Source organism: Cheilinus undulatus, linkage group 14 (genome assembly GCF_018320785.1).
Source record: "Cheilinus undulatus linkage group 14, ASM1832078v1, whole genome shotgun sequence".
In the NCBI taxonomy this organism is placed as follows: domain Eukaryota; kingdom Metazoa; phylum Chordata; class Actinopteri; order Labriformes; family Labridae; genus Cheilinus; species Cheilinus undulatus.
In genome coordinates, this window is record NC_054878.1 from 21,024,970 (window position 1) to 21,041,227 (window position 16,258).

The 16,258-nt window shown below is 40.5% G+C and overlaps 1 protein-coding gene across 1 annotated transcript in view; it reads right to left on the reverse strand.

The window, feature by feature from the left end:
* Window positions 1–16,258, reverse strand: part of ino80 (INO80 complex ATPase subunit) — a 60,347-nt gene that overhangs the window by 19,302 nt on the left and 24,787 nt on the right. Inside the window, exon 28 of the mRNA XM_041805219.1 lies at window positions 2,313–2,440. Within this exon, the coding sequence (XP_041661153.1) occupies window positions 2,313–2,440 (128 nt within the window). The remainder of the gene's footprint in view (window positions 1–2,312; window positions 2,441–16,258) is intronic.

The window sequence follows — 16,258 nt, forward strand, 5'->3', positions numbered from 1 at the left end:
GGCGACGAAAACAATGACGCTAATGACAGAGATTAGCATCAGCCTCTCTTTTAATCTCTCTCTTAGTCACAGTCCCATGTTCAGGAAATCAACTCCATCTGCAGTATTTTTTACCCCTGACCAATGAGAAAAAAAAATATACGGTCCAAGAAACTGAAGCCAGATTGGGAGAATATATGATTTCATTCTTGGATCTCTTAGAGCTAATATAAGTGGAGGTGCTGTCAAAGACTCTCATCACTGTATGAGCTCACTTTAACTTTAAAAAAGGCCATGTTATTCCCTTGCTTGGTCTTGAAATCAAAGTTTTGGAAGGATGAATACAGGTGGAGTTTGTTGAGGGGAAGAACATTAACACAAACTGACTCGCATCTATTATCCAAGTCATCTTGAGCATTCCCACCACTGCTGTTTTTCCTATTGCTGAGTCATTCCCACTATTTCCCAGACGCACAGGAAGACAGTCCTTAACCACCTGGGCTGGGTCCATCAGCTATCAAAAGATCTGGTTGTGGAAACAGCACCGCACCATGTGAATGAGGAAGGAATTCCCAATGACATCATGCCAAAGGCTTCTGGTTCCATAGCGATACTTTCAACAAATAAGGAGGCAACAATAGAGCATTGCACCGAGGCTGTCAACACAAAATCGCCCGCAGCGTTGATTTGTGCTATTGTTTCCCAACTGAAAGTTTAGATTAATAGATTCAACGATAAGGTAACAGCTGACTTCCAGACAGAATCCGCTAACAAAGCTGTCACTGAGTTTTATGTTCTGTTTTTCTTAAGCATGACGATAAAAAGCCTTATTTTTACATTAACTAAACAATATGAAGACATATCAGTGTTAAATGTGTGGCCATCAAAGCACTTTAGAGCATCTATCCTCTGTAGATAAAAATTAGAGTCACCATTCATCTATCTGGTGTTTCTCTTTTTCTGGCTTTGTGTTATCTTCCGTGATTTGATCCAATTTTTCCCCTCCTTTGTCTCCAATTTTCTGCAGAATTTCTTTCTCTTCCAACCCAAATCATCTTGCCACTCCCATCTCCCCCCTCATCCCTCTTTCCTCACTCCTTGCAGTCCTCCCTCCCATCTGGCTGCCACCCCTGCAGATGAGACCCCGCTAATTAGGCCTGACCTGTTAATTAGCCATCTAATGATCGCACAAGCAAGGGACAGGAAGGCTGATTAGAGGCACTGGAGCTCAATACTTACCCATAGAAGCCTTCCAGTTAAACAGGTGGGGTCGAACAACACGGGTGCACATGCAAATAACTCATTTTAAGGTGTGTTGTCAGGGAGCCAGATAATTCCTTGTAAGCCTGTACAGATGTCTATGTGCATTTTGTGTGTGACAGAATAATTAAATGGGTACTAGATAAAGCGAACATTGTAATAAAAAAGATTTCATAAAGAAATAGTTAAGAGATCATATCATATGGTTGTCTGTAAAGTCGTCACAAAATTTTGATACTTTTCACTATTCTAAGTTTAAAAATATATAAATTTTGTAATCTTAAAGGTTTAAAAATGCCATATCTTTTTTAATACGACATGTTTGTAAGAGAGAAAAAAAATTACAATAGCAAAAATAAATAGTATGATTTAGAATGGGTGCAGGAGTTAGGACCTGTTTCCACAGTCACTGTCTTTGCTTTTTTATGCTGGCAGCATGCACAACCTCAGCTTCAGAACACTTGCCAGCATTTAATGTTGCTAGTTTACCACTATTGCCTTCTCTTTTCTTTAGTAGTATCCATAATGCTGTTTTCAAAAAGCCCTGTGCACTTATTTTTCTTTTTCAAGAAAACATGAAACAATGTAAAGGAATCCTGTTCTGAAATTAAAAGCAGCTGTAGACCTTAAAACTTCACCCTCAAAAAGATGAGTCTCCTCCAATATTGCTGTTAATAAGCAGGCATCATAAATTCTGTCTCTCTGAGAGACAAAGATGAGCACAGCTCTGTTCCAAAAGTTAAACTGTTTAAAGCTCAGTGCTGAGCGCAGTGACAAAAAACAGCTGGCGCTAGGGGTGTTTTTTGCACTCAGGACAATGAGCACTGAAACACTGGACAACATTGGTTTTGGATTAATAAGTAATGCTACCAGTGCCAAAAAAAAAAAAAAACAGCACACACAGGGTCTCAACCCACACTTTGCTTTCGACAAAAAATACCTTTTGGTTGATGCCCAGGACTTCTAATGTTGTTGCCATGGTAAAGAAACAGGTATCCTTATCACTGTATTTTTTTGCAAGAAACATATCAAAGTATTAAAATCTTGTATTGTCACACAGTGTGTGTTCATACCTCCAACAGGTCTATCATGCGTGTCATTTGAGAGTAGATGAGCACTCTGTGTCCCTGCGCCTTCAGCCGACTCAACAGGATATCCAACGTGTGGAGCTTCCCACTCTCCGTGATCAGGCTCTCTTTGTCTGGAAGAGGGAAAGAAAAAGAGATAAAAAACCCCAAATCAGATCGACGCTGTGAAGACTTTAGACATCAAGCTGCTGCGTGAGAATAAATGACTGTGGGCCAAACTGTCTGATCTAGGGGGAGACAGAGGTGCAACATCAGTTCTAAATGAACTTCTAGTGGATATATACGCTGCAATTCTCGTTGGAAAATTTCTACATCCACTGAATATAATTTCTGCACTTTACAAAACAGTGATTTTTACCACAGTTTAACTAATTTACTACGAGGGAATTCGTAGCACAAATATGCAGTCCTGCAAACCATCTAGCATTGTCTAGCCATATAAAGGGAGATAAGAGTCTTGAGGAGTCTTGTACTAATCTAAACCAACTAAACCTTGCAGGATAAACATCAGAGAGTTGATGAGCAGTTTACGAACTAGCCTGTGCCTCAAAATGTCTTTTTTATGTAAGCTGCAGTGACATGCTCCTGTTTGAGAGCTAGTTTCCTCCGATCTTTTGTGTTTTTTAATCCACATTTAAAAGACCAAACAACCAGAGCCACTGAGCCAAAAGCATGGCAAATCTGTACTGAACCGGACCACTTTGTGGAAACAGACCAAACACGAGCAGCCTGTCCGTGCTTTAGACAGGGGCTTTTTTAATTCCTTCCTGCTGCAGTTTCTCTGAGTTTTTCTTGCCTGAATATTTCACTACTTTTAATTCACAAAAGTAGATCAAAAATTAAGAATGTTTACATTTTTGCACTTTGAATGCATGGAATAGTCTTACACAGTTTAAAACATGGCCTTTTGGGTAGAGTATCTCTATGCAGAAACCATTAACTGCCCCCCAAGGGATAATCTCTGCTGCTGTGTGACATCATCTGCCGAGAACCTTTATGTTTCCCAGCCAAGCTCCATGTTCATCATCAAGTAAAGAAAATATAAAGCTGCTGGTCATATTAGGTCAAAAAACTTAGTTCTAAAGCACATTTAAATCAATTGTGAGGAACTTAGCTAAATAGTCTTCCTACTAAAAACTCATTCTGCTTTCTTTGCATAGGCATTACATACTGTTAATCTTTGCTTGCATGTCAGGAGGCTCACTTTTGAAATAATTATTTAGATGAGCGTTGCCCTGATGCACCAGTGTGGTCAGAAACCATGACTTAGAGGTAGGAGACAGTTTCAGTGTGCTTATCTGTTAATTCAGTGTTTGTTAAACATTTTTGAAAGGATAACACTGTTACATGTAAAGTGACACCCAGGAGTGCATGTACAAAATGACCCACTGACACCCAGGGATCCCCAGATAATGTGGCAGTATTTGCACTTTTTTTGGAGTTCCAGTTTATTTGCTTTCTCTGTTTACATAACCCAGTTAAGGTTAAAATACCTTAAGAGAGTTTCTCTAGAAACTGTTATTTCTAATGTTTTCACTTTCTAATTTGTACTTTCCTGAGCTAATGTTAATCTAACTTCCTGCTTTACTTAGAGAGAACATATATTTTGTTTTTGTAAGTTTAAAGTCAACATTATCTTAACTATAGAAATAGAACTTACAGATCAAAAAGTAAATGTCTCCTATCTGCTGCAATCATAGCAGGCATTGAAAGATTTAGGATTTTAATTCTAGACACAGTCAAACTCAAACTGTTTCCCTTGATTTCTGTTTTCTATTTTTTACATGACTGATTATACTATGCATTTGAGCTTTATGCTTATTGTGATGTTCCTGTGACTCTTAAAATATTCTTTTGAGAATATATATATATATAAAGATTTGAAAAATAACTGTAAGTTGTGTTGCTAATGGTCTTTTTCTATCATCTAAAGGCCTCAGTATTAATTCCTGTCTTCTATATAACCATTTGAAAACTCTTTTCAGGAGCTTTAGTCTTCTCCATTAAAATAAATCTGCAATTTCAGCTCATCATTTCTGTTTGTTCTCTCTTCTGGTAAATACTCAGTGTGCTAATATATACTCTGGCACATCTGCTCCATGGCAGAATGAAGAAAAAAGCAGCCCAATCAATTGAGATGTTATTAACTCTTCCCTGATCAATACAAGTCCTCGATAAGACTGGATTTTCGAGGATAAAGATCCTTTCACCAGAGCGGATCAGCCTGTGGATCAATCCTCCTAAATCTGTCCCTGATCTGCTGATTGTTTAAACAAAGCGTGTGCCCTTATTGACTGGACTGCTAATGAGACCAGAGAGTGAGAAAGAGACAGACAAGAAGAGAGGAAAGAAAGGAGGAGAAATTATGAAAAGGGGCAATTCATAATGCATTTAAGACCGTAGCAAAAAAAGCAGGACAAATAGGCCCAGCAGTTGGTCTTCCTATACCACGTCGGGTGTTCTTTAAACTTCAAATGATCGACTACAGAGGAGCAATGAGGAGCAATCTGACCCCGGGCGTGCTGTTGAGGTGGTTCCCTCAACGTCCAGCTGATGAGGAATTAACGTCACGAGGCACAATGGGCGCCATCGACCCAGTGACAGGCACACTATGGTGTTTGAGCGAGGGGTCGTGACCCTGAGTGTGGCAAGCCTATGGCCAGGTCCAGGGTCAGGGGACAGGGTCAGGCCAGGGTTACAAGAGAGTCCCTATGGGAGAGTCAGGCTCAGTCCGTCTTGTGCAAGAACTGGACACTTGTTCCCAAGCCCTTTTGTACAGAGAAAACAGCAGATTATAAATATTTCCATGTCTTATTTCCTTGCTTTGTCAATGAAATGTAACCAACCGGGTTTAAATCACGTTCCATTTATCCCAAACATGAGGTTGGAAAATTTAAACTCCAGCTGAGAAAACACATGGAAAAGACAGTCTGACGAATCGAATGCCCCTAAAGGACTGATATGAAATCATCAAAACAAAAAAGTGATAAAATATACTTGATGGTGCAGAAAACTCACAAAACTTCCCATTTTGAAGCAGTAGCATTTGATGCTAATGTGTACTCAAACTGAACCCTGACCCGTGACCCGAGTATAGCTGCCCCAAAAAAGGTCAGGCCCTGTAGAGGTGTTAAAGAGGAACTAATAGAACAGACGAACAGGGGAAACACTCTGGGGAGGGTTTGGAGGGCTCACCTTTAGGTCACTGTGGAGTGGGGTCACCCTGTCAAACATATTCAGCGCTGGTCACACAATCACGGAGCTGCTGGTCAAGTGTTGACAGGATAAGGCTGAATTCAAGTTGTATTTATGTCTTTAATGTCATATGTTTGGGCCTCCAAACAGCTGGAGGATTGGGGTAGATTTGCTGTTCACTTTAGTTTAATATAAAGCTAACTGAAATGACTTGGGATTACATTCAAAAGCTCCAGCAAGAAAAAAAATATGCAGAGATAGATATTTAAAAAAAGATTAGGGTTGGTGCAAAATAACAATACTGCAAAACAACGCCACTCTGATACAATTATTGAATCATTGATGCTAAATGCAGCCATTTTTATTTGAAATGATGCTGCAGATTTCCCTTCCACTTTGAATCACTACTTCAGTCTCACCAAACTTCTGATGGTGACATTCATGACATGTATTAGGGTAATATGAACGGATGTTGATTCCCTAAAAGCAGATGTCAACATTGGAGTAAAAGAAGAAGAAAGGGAGATAATGTTAGACGGAAATAAAAATTAGAACAGAGATTAAGTGTGATAAGAGGGGAAACTGGCAAAAAACTCTAAATAATTAAATTAATCCTACACCTTACTTATTTAGGATATTTTATATACTACAGATTATCAGATATCATGATGAATCATTTAATGGTCTGAAGATACTTCTACATTGCAATATCAAAGTGTCATGTTACAACTGTAAACATGAACAAGTATTGCATATCATATTGGACTACATCTAGGGCTGTAAACAGTATTTGACTCTTAATTTAGAGTAGGGCAATCATTGCAATGTGGGCCACTGCAATTTTCAAATTGCAGAAGGTGCAATATTTCTTTGACCTGAAAATACCAGTTTAAAACATTTTTTTGCAGCAGAGATGTTATGCATTACATGTCATGCAATCATCCAAGTGCCATTTTAAAAAAATAGTCTACAAAAAATCCTACTTTCTATATTTTTTTACGTTTCTCTTATTCAATATGAGAATGACATCAAAATTATCACTCCCTTCAATACAAGAATTCATGCAATATGAGTCAGAGTCATCACAATTTGATGTTTTTTTCAAAATTGTTCAGCCCTTGTTTTATCTAAAATTGTGCTGGTTATAGTATAGAATGATTTAGTGCTTGTGTTTGTTGGAAAATACATAAGATGAGGAAATTCAGAAAAAACTGCATATCAAATTGCAATTGCAATATTGGGTGAAAAAAACTGCAATTATTTTTCTAAAATCATTCAGCCTTAATTAAAAGCAGAATTTCAAAACTTAATCGTGATTAGTCACCTTTTTATCACATATCAGAAATTATTTATTTGCATTTCAAAACTGTTTAACTGCCATATTGACAATGTGAAGCCACTGTTACCAGTGTCCTGATCTAGGAATCAAATTAATACAAAAAGATGTATTTTTAAGAGGCTCACTTCTAAATGATCATTTAAATGAGCACTACACCAGTTTCAATGTGCTTATTCTGTGAATCTCAATGTTTGTTTTTTTAGGGTTTTTTGGGGGCTTTTTGTGCCTTTGATGCTAGAAGCGGACAGTGGATAGAGTCAGAAACAGGGATAAGAGAGAGTTGGGGAGAAACATGTGGGAAAGGGGCACAGACTCGAAACCGGGCCGCCCATGTACATTGGGTGTGCCTCAAACCACCAGGCCATCTGCGCCCCATGAATCCCAATGTTTGTTTGTTTTTCATTTTGAAAGGGTGACACATTAAGTAACGGACCGTTTTGGAATTAAATGACATTCAGGAGGGCATGTACAAAAACACTCACCGACATGCAGTGATTCCCTGATAATGCGGCAGAATTTGCACTTTTCAGGGGTTCTACTTGATTTGCTTTCACTGAGTAAGTAACCCAATTAAGAGTTAAAAATTAAGCTACAAGAGTTTCTCTAGAAATTGTTCTTTGCAATGGTTTCACTTTGTAATTTCTAGGTTCTAACCTAAGGATACTCTGTTTGGATAAATGTGCAGTTGTCACAACATTTTCTTGATTATCCATGAAAAAATAGCTTGTTGCAGATCAAAGAGTTAATGAAGATAGCTTAAGTGACTGGTACAAAGTGAAATGTTTGATATCACAAGATCATTAAGACCATAATGGTATTTGTATTCATCCTGAACCGTCATGGATTGGGGGTCATGGTTCAGTGCATGTAATCACACTCCAAATATGTCCAGACATATATACCTGCCAATATAGGTGGCAGTAATGTTTGTGTCTGCAAACCACTATCAAACAACCAATGAAGAAAAAGAGGCCAGCAAACACAGAATACAGACAAGCTCTGGCCATGTCCATTTGAACAGAGAGCATAAATTAGCCTCAAAAAGAAATAAAATAGCAAATATTAATGTGTTAAATGAGTGTCAAATTCTGACCTTTGTTGAATCACAGTTAATGTATTAACACTGACAGACTTAATCATAATGTGAATCACAATGTGATTCCCAGCCTCCATAAAGATACCAGTAAAACTCTGTATAGGAAAGTACAATCAACTAAATATAAAGTAAATCTAACTAAACTTTGGATTTGTTGTAGGGAATGAGTTGGTCCACATTCTTGTGGCTAAATTTGTGTATACCAGCAGACCAGAACATAGCAGTCCTTGAGGTACATAAACACTAGACCTGTAATTGACCTATAATAGGACTTGGCATCAAGACAGGGGATTGAAAATTGAAGTAAAAAGTTACAAGGAAGCAAGAGTGAGACATGCTGAAGATTAGTCATGCGTGGTCAAAGAATCATTTCAGACAGGGAGAGTAAAGGGGGTCTGAGGTGGCTCCGGCTAAAGTGAAGTGGTATTAGCACAGTGGTGGCGGCGGTGATGTTGTGGTTCAGATCAGACAGGGGCCTCCCGACCGCAGGTGCCAGTCTAACCAGGGTCGCTGCTCAGTCATGGGGCACATACCACAAGCAGTGTCTGCACTCCGTGCTACCAGTCACCAAGATGCAAACCACAACTTGGCAAACATGCTAACGTGCATAAAAAGGCAATATTGCTCAACCCCTGCCACCAATCTGTTTCAGTTTAGCAGATTATATTTAAGCCTCCAGACTCTGATGTCACGTTTGAAGATGGGTTAAAGCCCCCATCTGAGGGGTTTTGTGGCCAAACAGATCTAAATATTGTATGTATTTAAACTAATTCTTGAAGGGCATATACTGTAAATCTGAAAATCCCATATTAAGCAGTTGGATACCATTATTTCTGTATGAAGAGACATGCCAGTCAGGCTAATCCTCTTGTTTATGGCTGGATTATAAAGGAGACAGTTAATAGCTGAGCTGCTCTGCTTCTTAAGAAAGCAACCCTCTGATATTTGACTACACAGACAATATTTAATCTTTATGTACTGGCTGAGTGCACCATCTGACCAGAAAAATACCTAAAGGCATTCAGCCTAAGGAGAAATGTTTGGTGAATTAAAAAAAAAAAAAAAAGGTGCAAAATAATGAAAGGAAACCTGGGAAACAGATGTCCAACAGAAGACTGAAAAATAACATATCCACAGCTGACACTACCCAAACTCCCCAAAGCCTCGCTGTGTGGCTTTCAGAGAGAGGTGGCTGAGTTCAAAACATTTAGCGCTGCATGCAGAAAATCCCCGTTTCTAAATATCACTGCCATACTCTGTAAAGCGAAGCCAAGAGAATGAATAATTATGATTTGGGACAGCTTTGGTGGCCCGTCTCATTCCAACATTACACTTATGGTTTACTATATAAGCTAAGTGTAGCTGCAGTGAAATGTTGGACAGTGGGTCATAAATGTGAGCAAAGTGGGATGTGGTAATCGTGCGTGTAGCATGAATTATGGAGGGATTAGAGAGGTTTAAATGGATTTGTCTATACGTTTCACTTGTGTGGCTCAGGAAATGAATTGGCCTTTAAGGTTTGTTTACACAGCAACAGTACATTACTTGTGTGGCTAATGGAAAAAAAACAGAAAAGGAACTCGGATATTGAGCAGCAGAGATGACAAATTTCTTCTGAAAATGAACATATGGATGAAAACGCTCCAAAACAACTTTCTAATTCTGGACTGAGAAGGACAAGCATCGTGTTGAGACCACACCCCAAAAACACAAACAAATCCCACTTGGTGTCACACCACTCTGCCGTTGCTATGGATACACATATCAAGCTTCGCCACCTGCCCTGCCCCCCTTTCATGGCAGCCCCCCACCCACCTAAATCCAATCCAGTTTAACAGCGGTATTCAGCCAGCCTCCTCCTCCTCCTCTCTGTACCTCCTGCTGGCAGATTAGACTGCACTCGCCTGTCCCTCCTCACTCCCCCTTTTCTGCCACATCCATTGCTCCATCTTCCTCCCCCCTTTTACTGTCCGTCCCCTGGCAGTGTAATCCAATCCCTGTAGGGCCAGAGCCAGGGGCCTGACACGGTCCTGACCCAATTAGAGGCCTGCTGCCAGCTAATTAACCCCGGCCCAGCCCTGGTGCCTGGCGCCTGATACTCCCAAACCAACTACGGCGCTAATTTCATTAATATGCGCTACAATCTTCTGTCCTGTCCTCTTCATCCCTTCTTCTACTACTGCTTCTGCAGTAAAAAATAGAGAGCAGAGCCACCCTAACTGAGATGGGAAGCGGTCCAGATTCAATCGAAAAGGAGGCGATGAACTGTAGAATGAAAAACAAGTCTGATAAAAAAAAGATGGATGGATGGTTATGTGAGAAAGAGAGACAGATGGGGGGATCGAAGCGAGTGTCAGGTCCTCACTGTATAATGATACATTACACTGTGCAATCAATAAGTCAATGGGCAACACTTGTTCAGCACTGCTTATGATGGAAATATTACCCTGACACTTCTTTGCTGCTGCAGCACATATCGACATAAGTCAGACTTAAACTTAATTTTCTCACTGACGCAGCATCGGTGCAGTTAAGAGCCAGATGCCAGAGAGAGGATTCAAAAGCGGGGAGTGAAGAGGGGATGCTGCATTTTTTAAGCTTTTGTGAAGTTTCACAAATTCTTCCCAAAAATCTGTCTGCATGTTGAACAGTATCAGCACTGAAGGGGGGTAAGGAAGCATTCCAGAAAGCCCAGAAATGTGTCTGCATGACCTAAAGTGAGTGATGGGCTGTGATTACATGTGTATATATGGAACATGTTTGCATATAAATCACTGTCTCCCCTCAAAGATGCACACAGAGCAATTCTCTTGGTTCTCCAGGAGCTGTTAAGCAAGGGAAGAGACAGACTGTCTGATGGGAACTCATGGAGGGGAATCTCACCACAGCAGATCAGGGTGAACTCTGTCATTAAGATCGATTACTGCTAGTTACCCTTGGCTGGCTTGACTCGGCACACACCACAGATGAAGGCTAAATGGCCGAGAGACAGAGTGAGTCACATATGACTTCCTTGTTTAAAGACCCCATCACAGGAGGTGAAATGTGGTTAATGTCTCCCCCTTCAGTCTATTTTATGACTTTAAGTATCAGTGAATCAAGCATTAAGAGGCATAAATTAGAAAAGGAAATCAAAACATCCCACTTCCTTTACACACTTGGCTGCATCTTTTATTAAGAATTCTTTTTCTGATGGCGAAAATAGGAGCCAAAATTCCTGCAGACGGGTGCCGGTGCCAGCTTTAATGCAGACTGAGAGCGGCAGACGCTGATGTGGTGAGGCTGGGTGGTTTTCGTGCCTGTCTATCAGAGAGCCGGGGGGAAGCTTCCTGCCATTTTGCTGGAGAGCAGAGTTTCTTTGAAGGGACAGGAAGGCAGGACTGCATTTCCCACAGCCTGATGTGGGCTGCTGGGCCAGACCTGACCAGGCCCTCTCTGGTAGTCTGACTGAGACATATATACAACTCCCTTTTTTCTGTCTCCTTCACACAGACACAGCAGCACTGACAGTCATTTCCCAGCTCGCGACGATGCTGGAAAAAGAGTCGGGAGTCGGGGCTATAGTGAGAAGGCCGTCATTTTGCGGAGCCGCTCCTTCTAATTACGGCGGGCAACTCAGGGGCCACACAAACAGCCAGGACGCTTATTTCTGTGTCACACAGGAATGTTCTGCAAATACTCTGACACCACGCAAAACTATTTACTTTCAAACAGACTCAAAACATCTCTCTGCTCTCTGTTTGATTATAAAGTGACCAATTGTTGCTAAAAGTGAAAGCTTTAGAAAGTGAGAGAGCAATTTGGCAAACCAAGGACTGGAATATGTCTCTTATTTATGGTCAAAACCCCCTGGCTTGTCGTGCAATTGTGCCTCAAACTATGTGGCAGCAGAGACTAAATTCAAGGCTTATAATGCAAAGTATGCATCTTGTTTCCCCTGTAATCACCTCTTATTGGGCCTCAAACTATAACCGTACTAAAGAAGAACTTTTTTCTCGCAGTTTTCAGGAAATTCCGACATTTCTTCTCTGCAAATTTTTCTTAGCTAAGAACAAAATCTAAGAACACTCGAGGGCACTCTTACAAACACTGGAGTGCTGATATGACAGGATAAAATCTTCAATGTTGCACTCAAATGTGCTGGATTAAGAATGACAATAAATAGAATTTCTGAGTCTATTTTACTGCAATTTCTATCAATTTAACATTTGTAAACATTTAAATATAGAAAAAATGCATTACTTAAATATGATCAAGTGTTAGTTTAATTAAAAATTCAATGTTTGATCAAAGCTGCAAAAAGTTAAGTTATGAATATAATATCAGTAGATATAAATGTATGAAAATATTTTTTTTATCATTTAAAAGCAGGTTTTAGAATGAATGAATTTTTAATAACCACTTCTGGTGCTGAATTTTCTATTAAATGATTAACTTTTGGAGTCATTTGGGGCAGCACTACATCCACTTTAGAACATCGCAAATTCAGAAAATCTGACATTAAATTTAATACTTTTGAAGACCTTAGTCAAATACCCTTTCAACATATACTATATTGCCAAAAGTATTCACTCATCCATCCAAATTATTGAAATCAGGTCTTCCAATCACTTCCATGGCCACAGGCGAACAAAATCAAGCATCTAGGCATGCACAATGCTTCTACAAACATTTGTGAAAGAATGGGGTCGCTCTCAGGAGCTCAGTGAATTACAGCGTGGTACTGTGATAGGATGCTACCTGTGCAACAAGTCCAGTCATGAAATTTCCTCGCTCTTAAATATTCCACAGTCAACTGTCAGTGGTATTATAACAAAGTGGAAGCGATTGAGAACGACAGCAATTCAGCCACGAAGTGGTAGGTCACGTAAAATGATGGAGCAGGGTCAGCGGATGCTGAGGTGCATAGTGCGCAGAGGTCACCAACTTTCTGCAGAATCAATCGCTATAGACCTCCAAACTTCATGTGGCCTACAGATTAGCTCAGGAACAGTACATAGAGGGCTTCATGGAATGAGTTTCCATGGCCGAGCAGCTTCAACCAAGCCATACATTACCCAGTGCAATGCAAAGCATCAGATGCAGTGAAAGGAACCTTGAATGCTTTAGCATACCAAGAGATTTTGGAGAATTCCATGCTCCCAACATTGTGGGAACAGTTTGGGGATGGCCCTTTCCTGTTCCAACATGACTGTGCACCAGTGCACAAAGCAAGGTCCATAAAGACATGGATGAGAGAGTTTGGTGTGGATGAACTTGACTGGCTTGCACAGAATCCTGACCTCAACCCAAAAGAACACCTTTGGGATGAATTAGAGTGGAGACTGAGAGCCAGGCCTTCTTGTCTTCTTGGCTTCTGGAAGAATGGTCAAAAATTCCCATAAACACACTCCTTAACCTTGTGGAAAGCCTTCCTAGAAGAGTAAAAGCTGTTATATCTGTAAAGGGTGGACCGACGTCATATTAAACCCTATGGGTTAAGAATAGGATGTCCCTTAAGTTCATATGTGAGTCAAGGCAGGTGAGCAAATACTTTTGGCAACATAGTGTATTTTAAGACCCCATCCATCCTCAGTTTCTTTTATTGGTGACAAAGTTATTTTTTTCCTTTTGTGCGATGTAAGATAAAAATGTGACACAGTCAAGAAAACGCAGATGGTATCTGTTATGCCATGTGCAAAAAAGCTTTCTTTGATATGCTAGCATTGCTAACATTAACAGACTTTGTAAAACAATAGGTTGAAGCTTCACTGCAAAGCTGCTTTAATTTGCAAAGTCCTGTAAAATGTTAAAAGGATAGGTCCCAGCCTCAGCTCCAAAACTTTCTCCTTCAACCACCTCTTAGAAAACTTGCTTTAACCTGTCACGTTCATGCACTGATAGCTCAATGGGCCAGAATATAAACAAGTGTGCAGGCTGACATTGGATCTGGTGGAGTTCCATCAGAATCTCACTTGTTCTTAAAACTAACAGAGAAAACAAAAGCAGAAAAAATAGCATTCAACCTATTAGAAATATAAAAATTAAAACAGCTACAAAATTTAAGGTCTTGCATTCAAGACTTTTTAATACCCTTTGAAAGCCTTAATTTTTGCTTAAATGATTTATCAACTTTGAATAATTTTTAAGACCGTGCTGACACCCTTTAGAAATATTAAAGTACTTCAAAGTATTGTGGATTTTTTACAGTTTATCTTAAGTTAGACGTTACTGATATCTTCCTTCTTTCCCTCTCACTCCTGCGTGGTTTCTGTGTTTGCACACTTCCCTGCAGCCTTATGCCCTTATAAGGGCATTTCTCTTTGCCAATCAGGAGCAACGTGCATGTGTTTCCAGCTTTTGAAACACCTGGCATTGATCAACCTAAGAACACAGGTAAGAACAATTTAGGGGTTTAAGAACATTTCATATATCTATCATATGTTTATCTTAGAAAATTTAAGAAGAAATGTAAGAAAAATCTTAAGATATGGGTGAATGAGGCCCACTGAGCATCAGAACGAACACGTCATAATCATTTTTTCAGTATTTACAATGAGTAAATAATGGGACTCTCTAATGACTGAATACAATCTATCCTTTGAGAAATTTTGCAGAGTGACATCAAAAAACAAACAAACAAGAAATCTAAGGCCCAAGAAATTCCAGCTCCAATTGTTTTTTCCTCCTCTGTGGCTTGATTCTTAATAAGTCCTCTGATTAGATTCCACTGTCGATATCAGCGGGCAGCCATACTCACGCCATGGCGCTCAAAACAAACAGTTATTCAGCTCTGCCATTTGTTCTGGGAGGTGTGGGGCTGGGAGCACAGAGGAGAGGAGAAGGGGGGGTGGGAAACTTCAGCCGGGCTACTGTACATATCTGGGCCTTGATGTGGCAACAATGTGTTCAACGGAGGAACGGGTGCCGGACTGTTGGGTCACTTCCTTCCTACCGAGGCTGAGAAAGAGGTGGGAGACCAGACGGAGCGAGAGGCCGTGGCCAGATACTGATTTCACATCAGCGCGCAGCTTCTTTCTGTTAGTGTGAGGGATGGAGGTGTGTGACGAAAAGACCAACACCAGCGTGGGAGAGTGCGTGTGCAGAGGTGAGAGACACCTCAGGCCCCCCGTGTGAGCGCTGAATGGACTCGATGCTGTGCTGACACACACTCCCACACACACTCGCACAGACGGACCATCTATTAGTGTTACCTAACTGAGCACTTGAACAATGACCAGCGGCTAAACTTCCTCGCTTTGTCTGCCTCCGTATAACTTCACAAGAGCCCTCAGACTGTTCTCACACTGACACACAAACACTTGTTTGGTTCTCACTTTTACACACAAACACTCTCACGAGCATGTGTATACTCAGAGGAGAAGAAGAACAAAGCATTAGAATCTGAGAGTACGTTTTAGCAAATAAGGTGATAATTAATGCATTAAGATTGTATGTGACATACAACTAAGGCTTATAAACAATGTACTTAGGGCCAAGCATGTCCATTTTTGTGATGGCACTCTGTTACATCACAAACAAAAAGACTGCAGTCATCATAATCCATACCACAGTCAATTTATCAGAATCTGCAGGTCTGCTCAGGTCAGTGAGAAGGGAAGTGTTGTCTGTAGAACTGCACTGGCCTCTCTAACCCTGGACATCCATCAGCCATCTGAGTGCTGGCAGAGAATCAGCTCCCACTCTCCTCCAGCTGACCTTTACTTCAACAAGCTGAACTCTTCCGATAAAGCACACACGTATACCCACGTACACCTACAGCACTGCATTCACACCTCAGTGGAAATCCCTGGTTTGTATTTGAACTGTTGCAACAGCATTTTATCTCAGCATTAGATTGTTGTGAGGGAACGGCTGCCTGGCAGACGGACAGGCAGTGACAGAGGAGGGTGATGTACCCGGCTTTGCCCTGTTGACCCCGGGCTTGCCTTTGTAGAGTCTCCCACGGGCCTGTATATCAAGCCTCTGTCAAAAAGTGGATATCTACAGTTTGATAAAACTGTCAGCTACAACCACTGAATTGTCAAGCCTACAGGATGTTATCATAGAAAGTGTTGTGGTCTTTCTCCACAGCAGTGCTAAATGCTACCTACCATACATGTCTGAACTCTTTACTTATCAATTTAATCCTTTTTTTTTTCTTATTTTACCTTTAAGCAAAAAGCACTAAATCGGGGAATGAGAGCTAAACATTGGCTGTATATAAAGATGGACAACATATCACCTTTGAACAAAAGTGTAGCCAAAATACCTCCCAAAACATGTGCCGACATGTTGCAAGAATGATGCCATTTGGAGAAA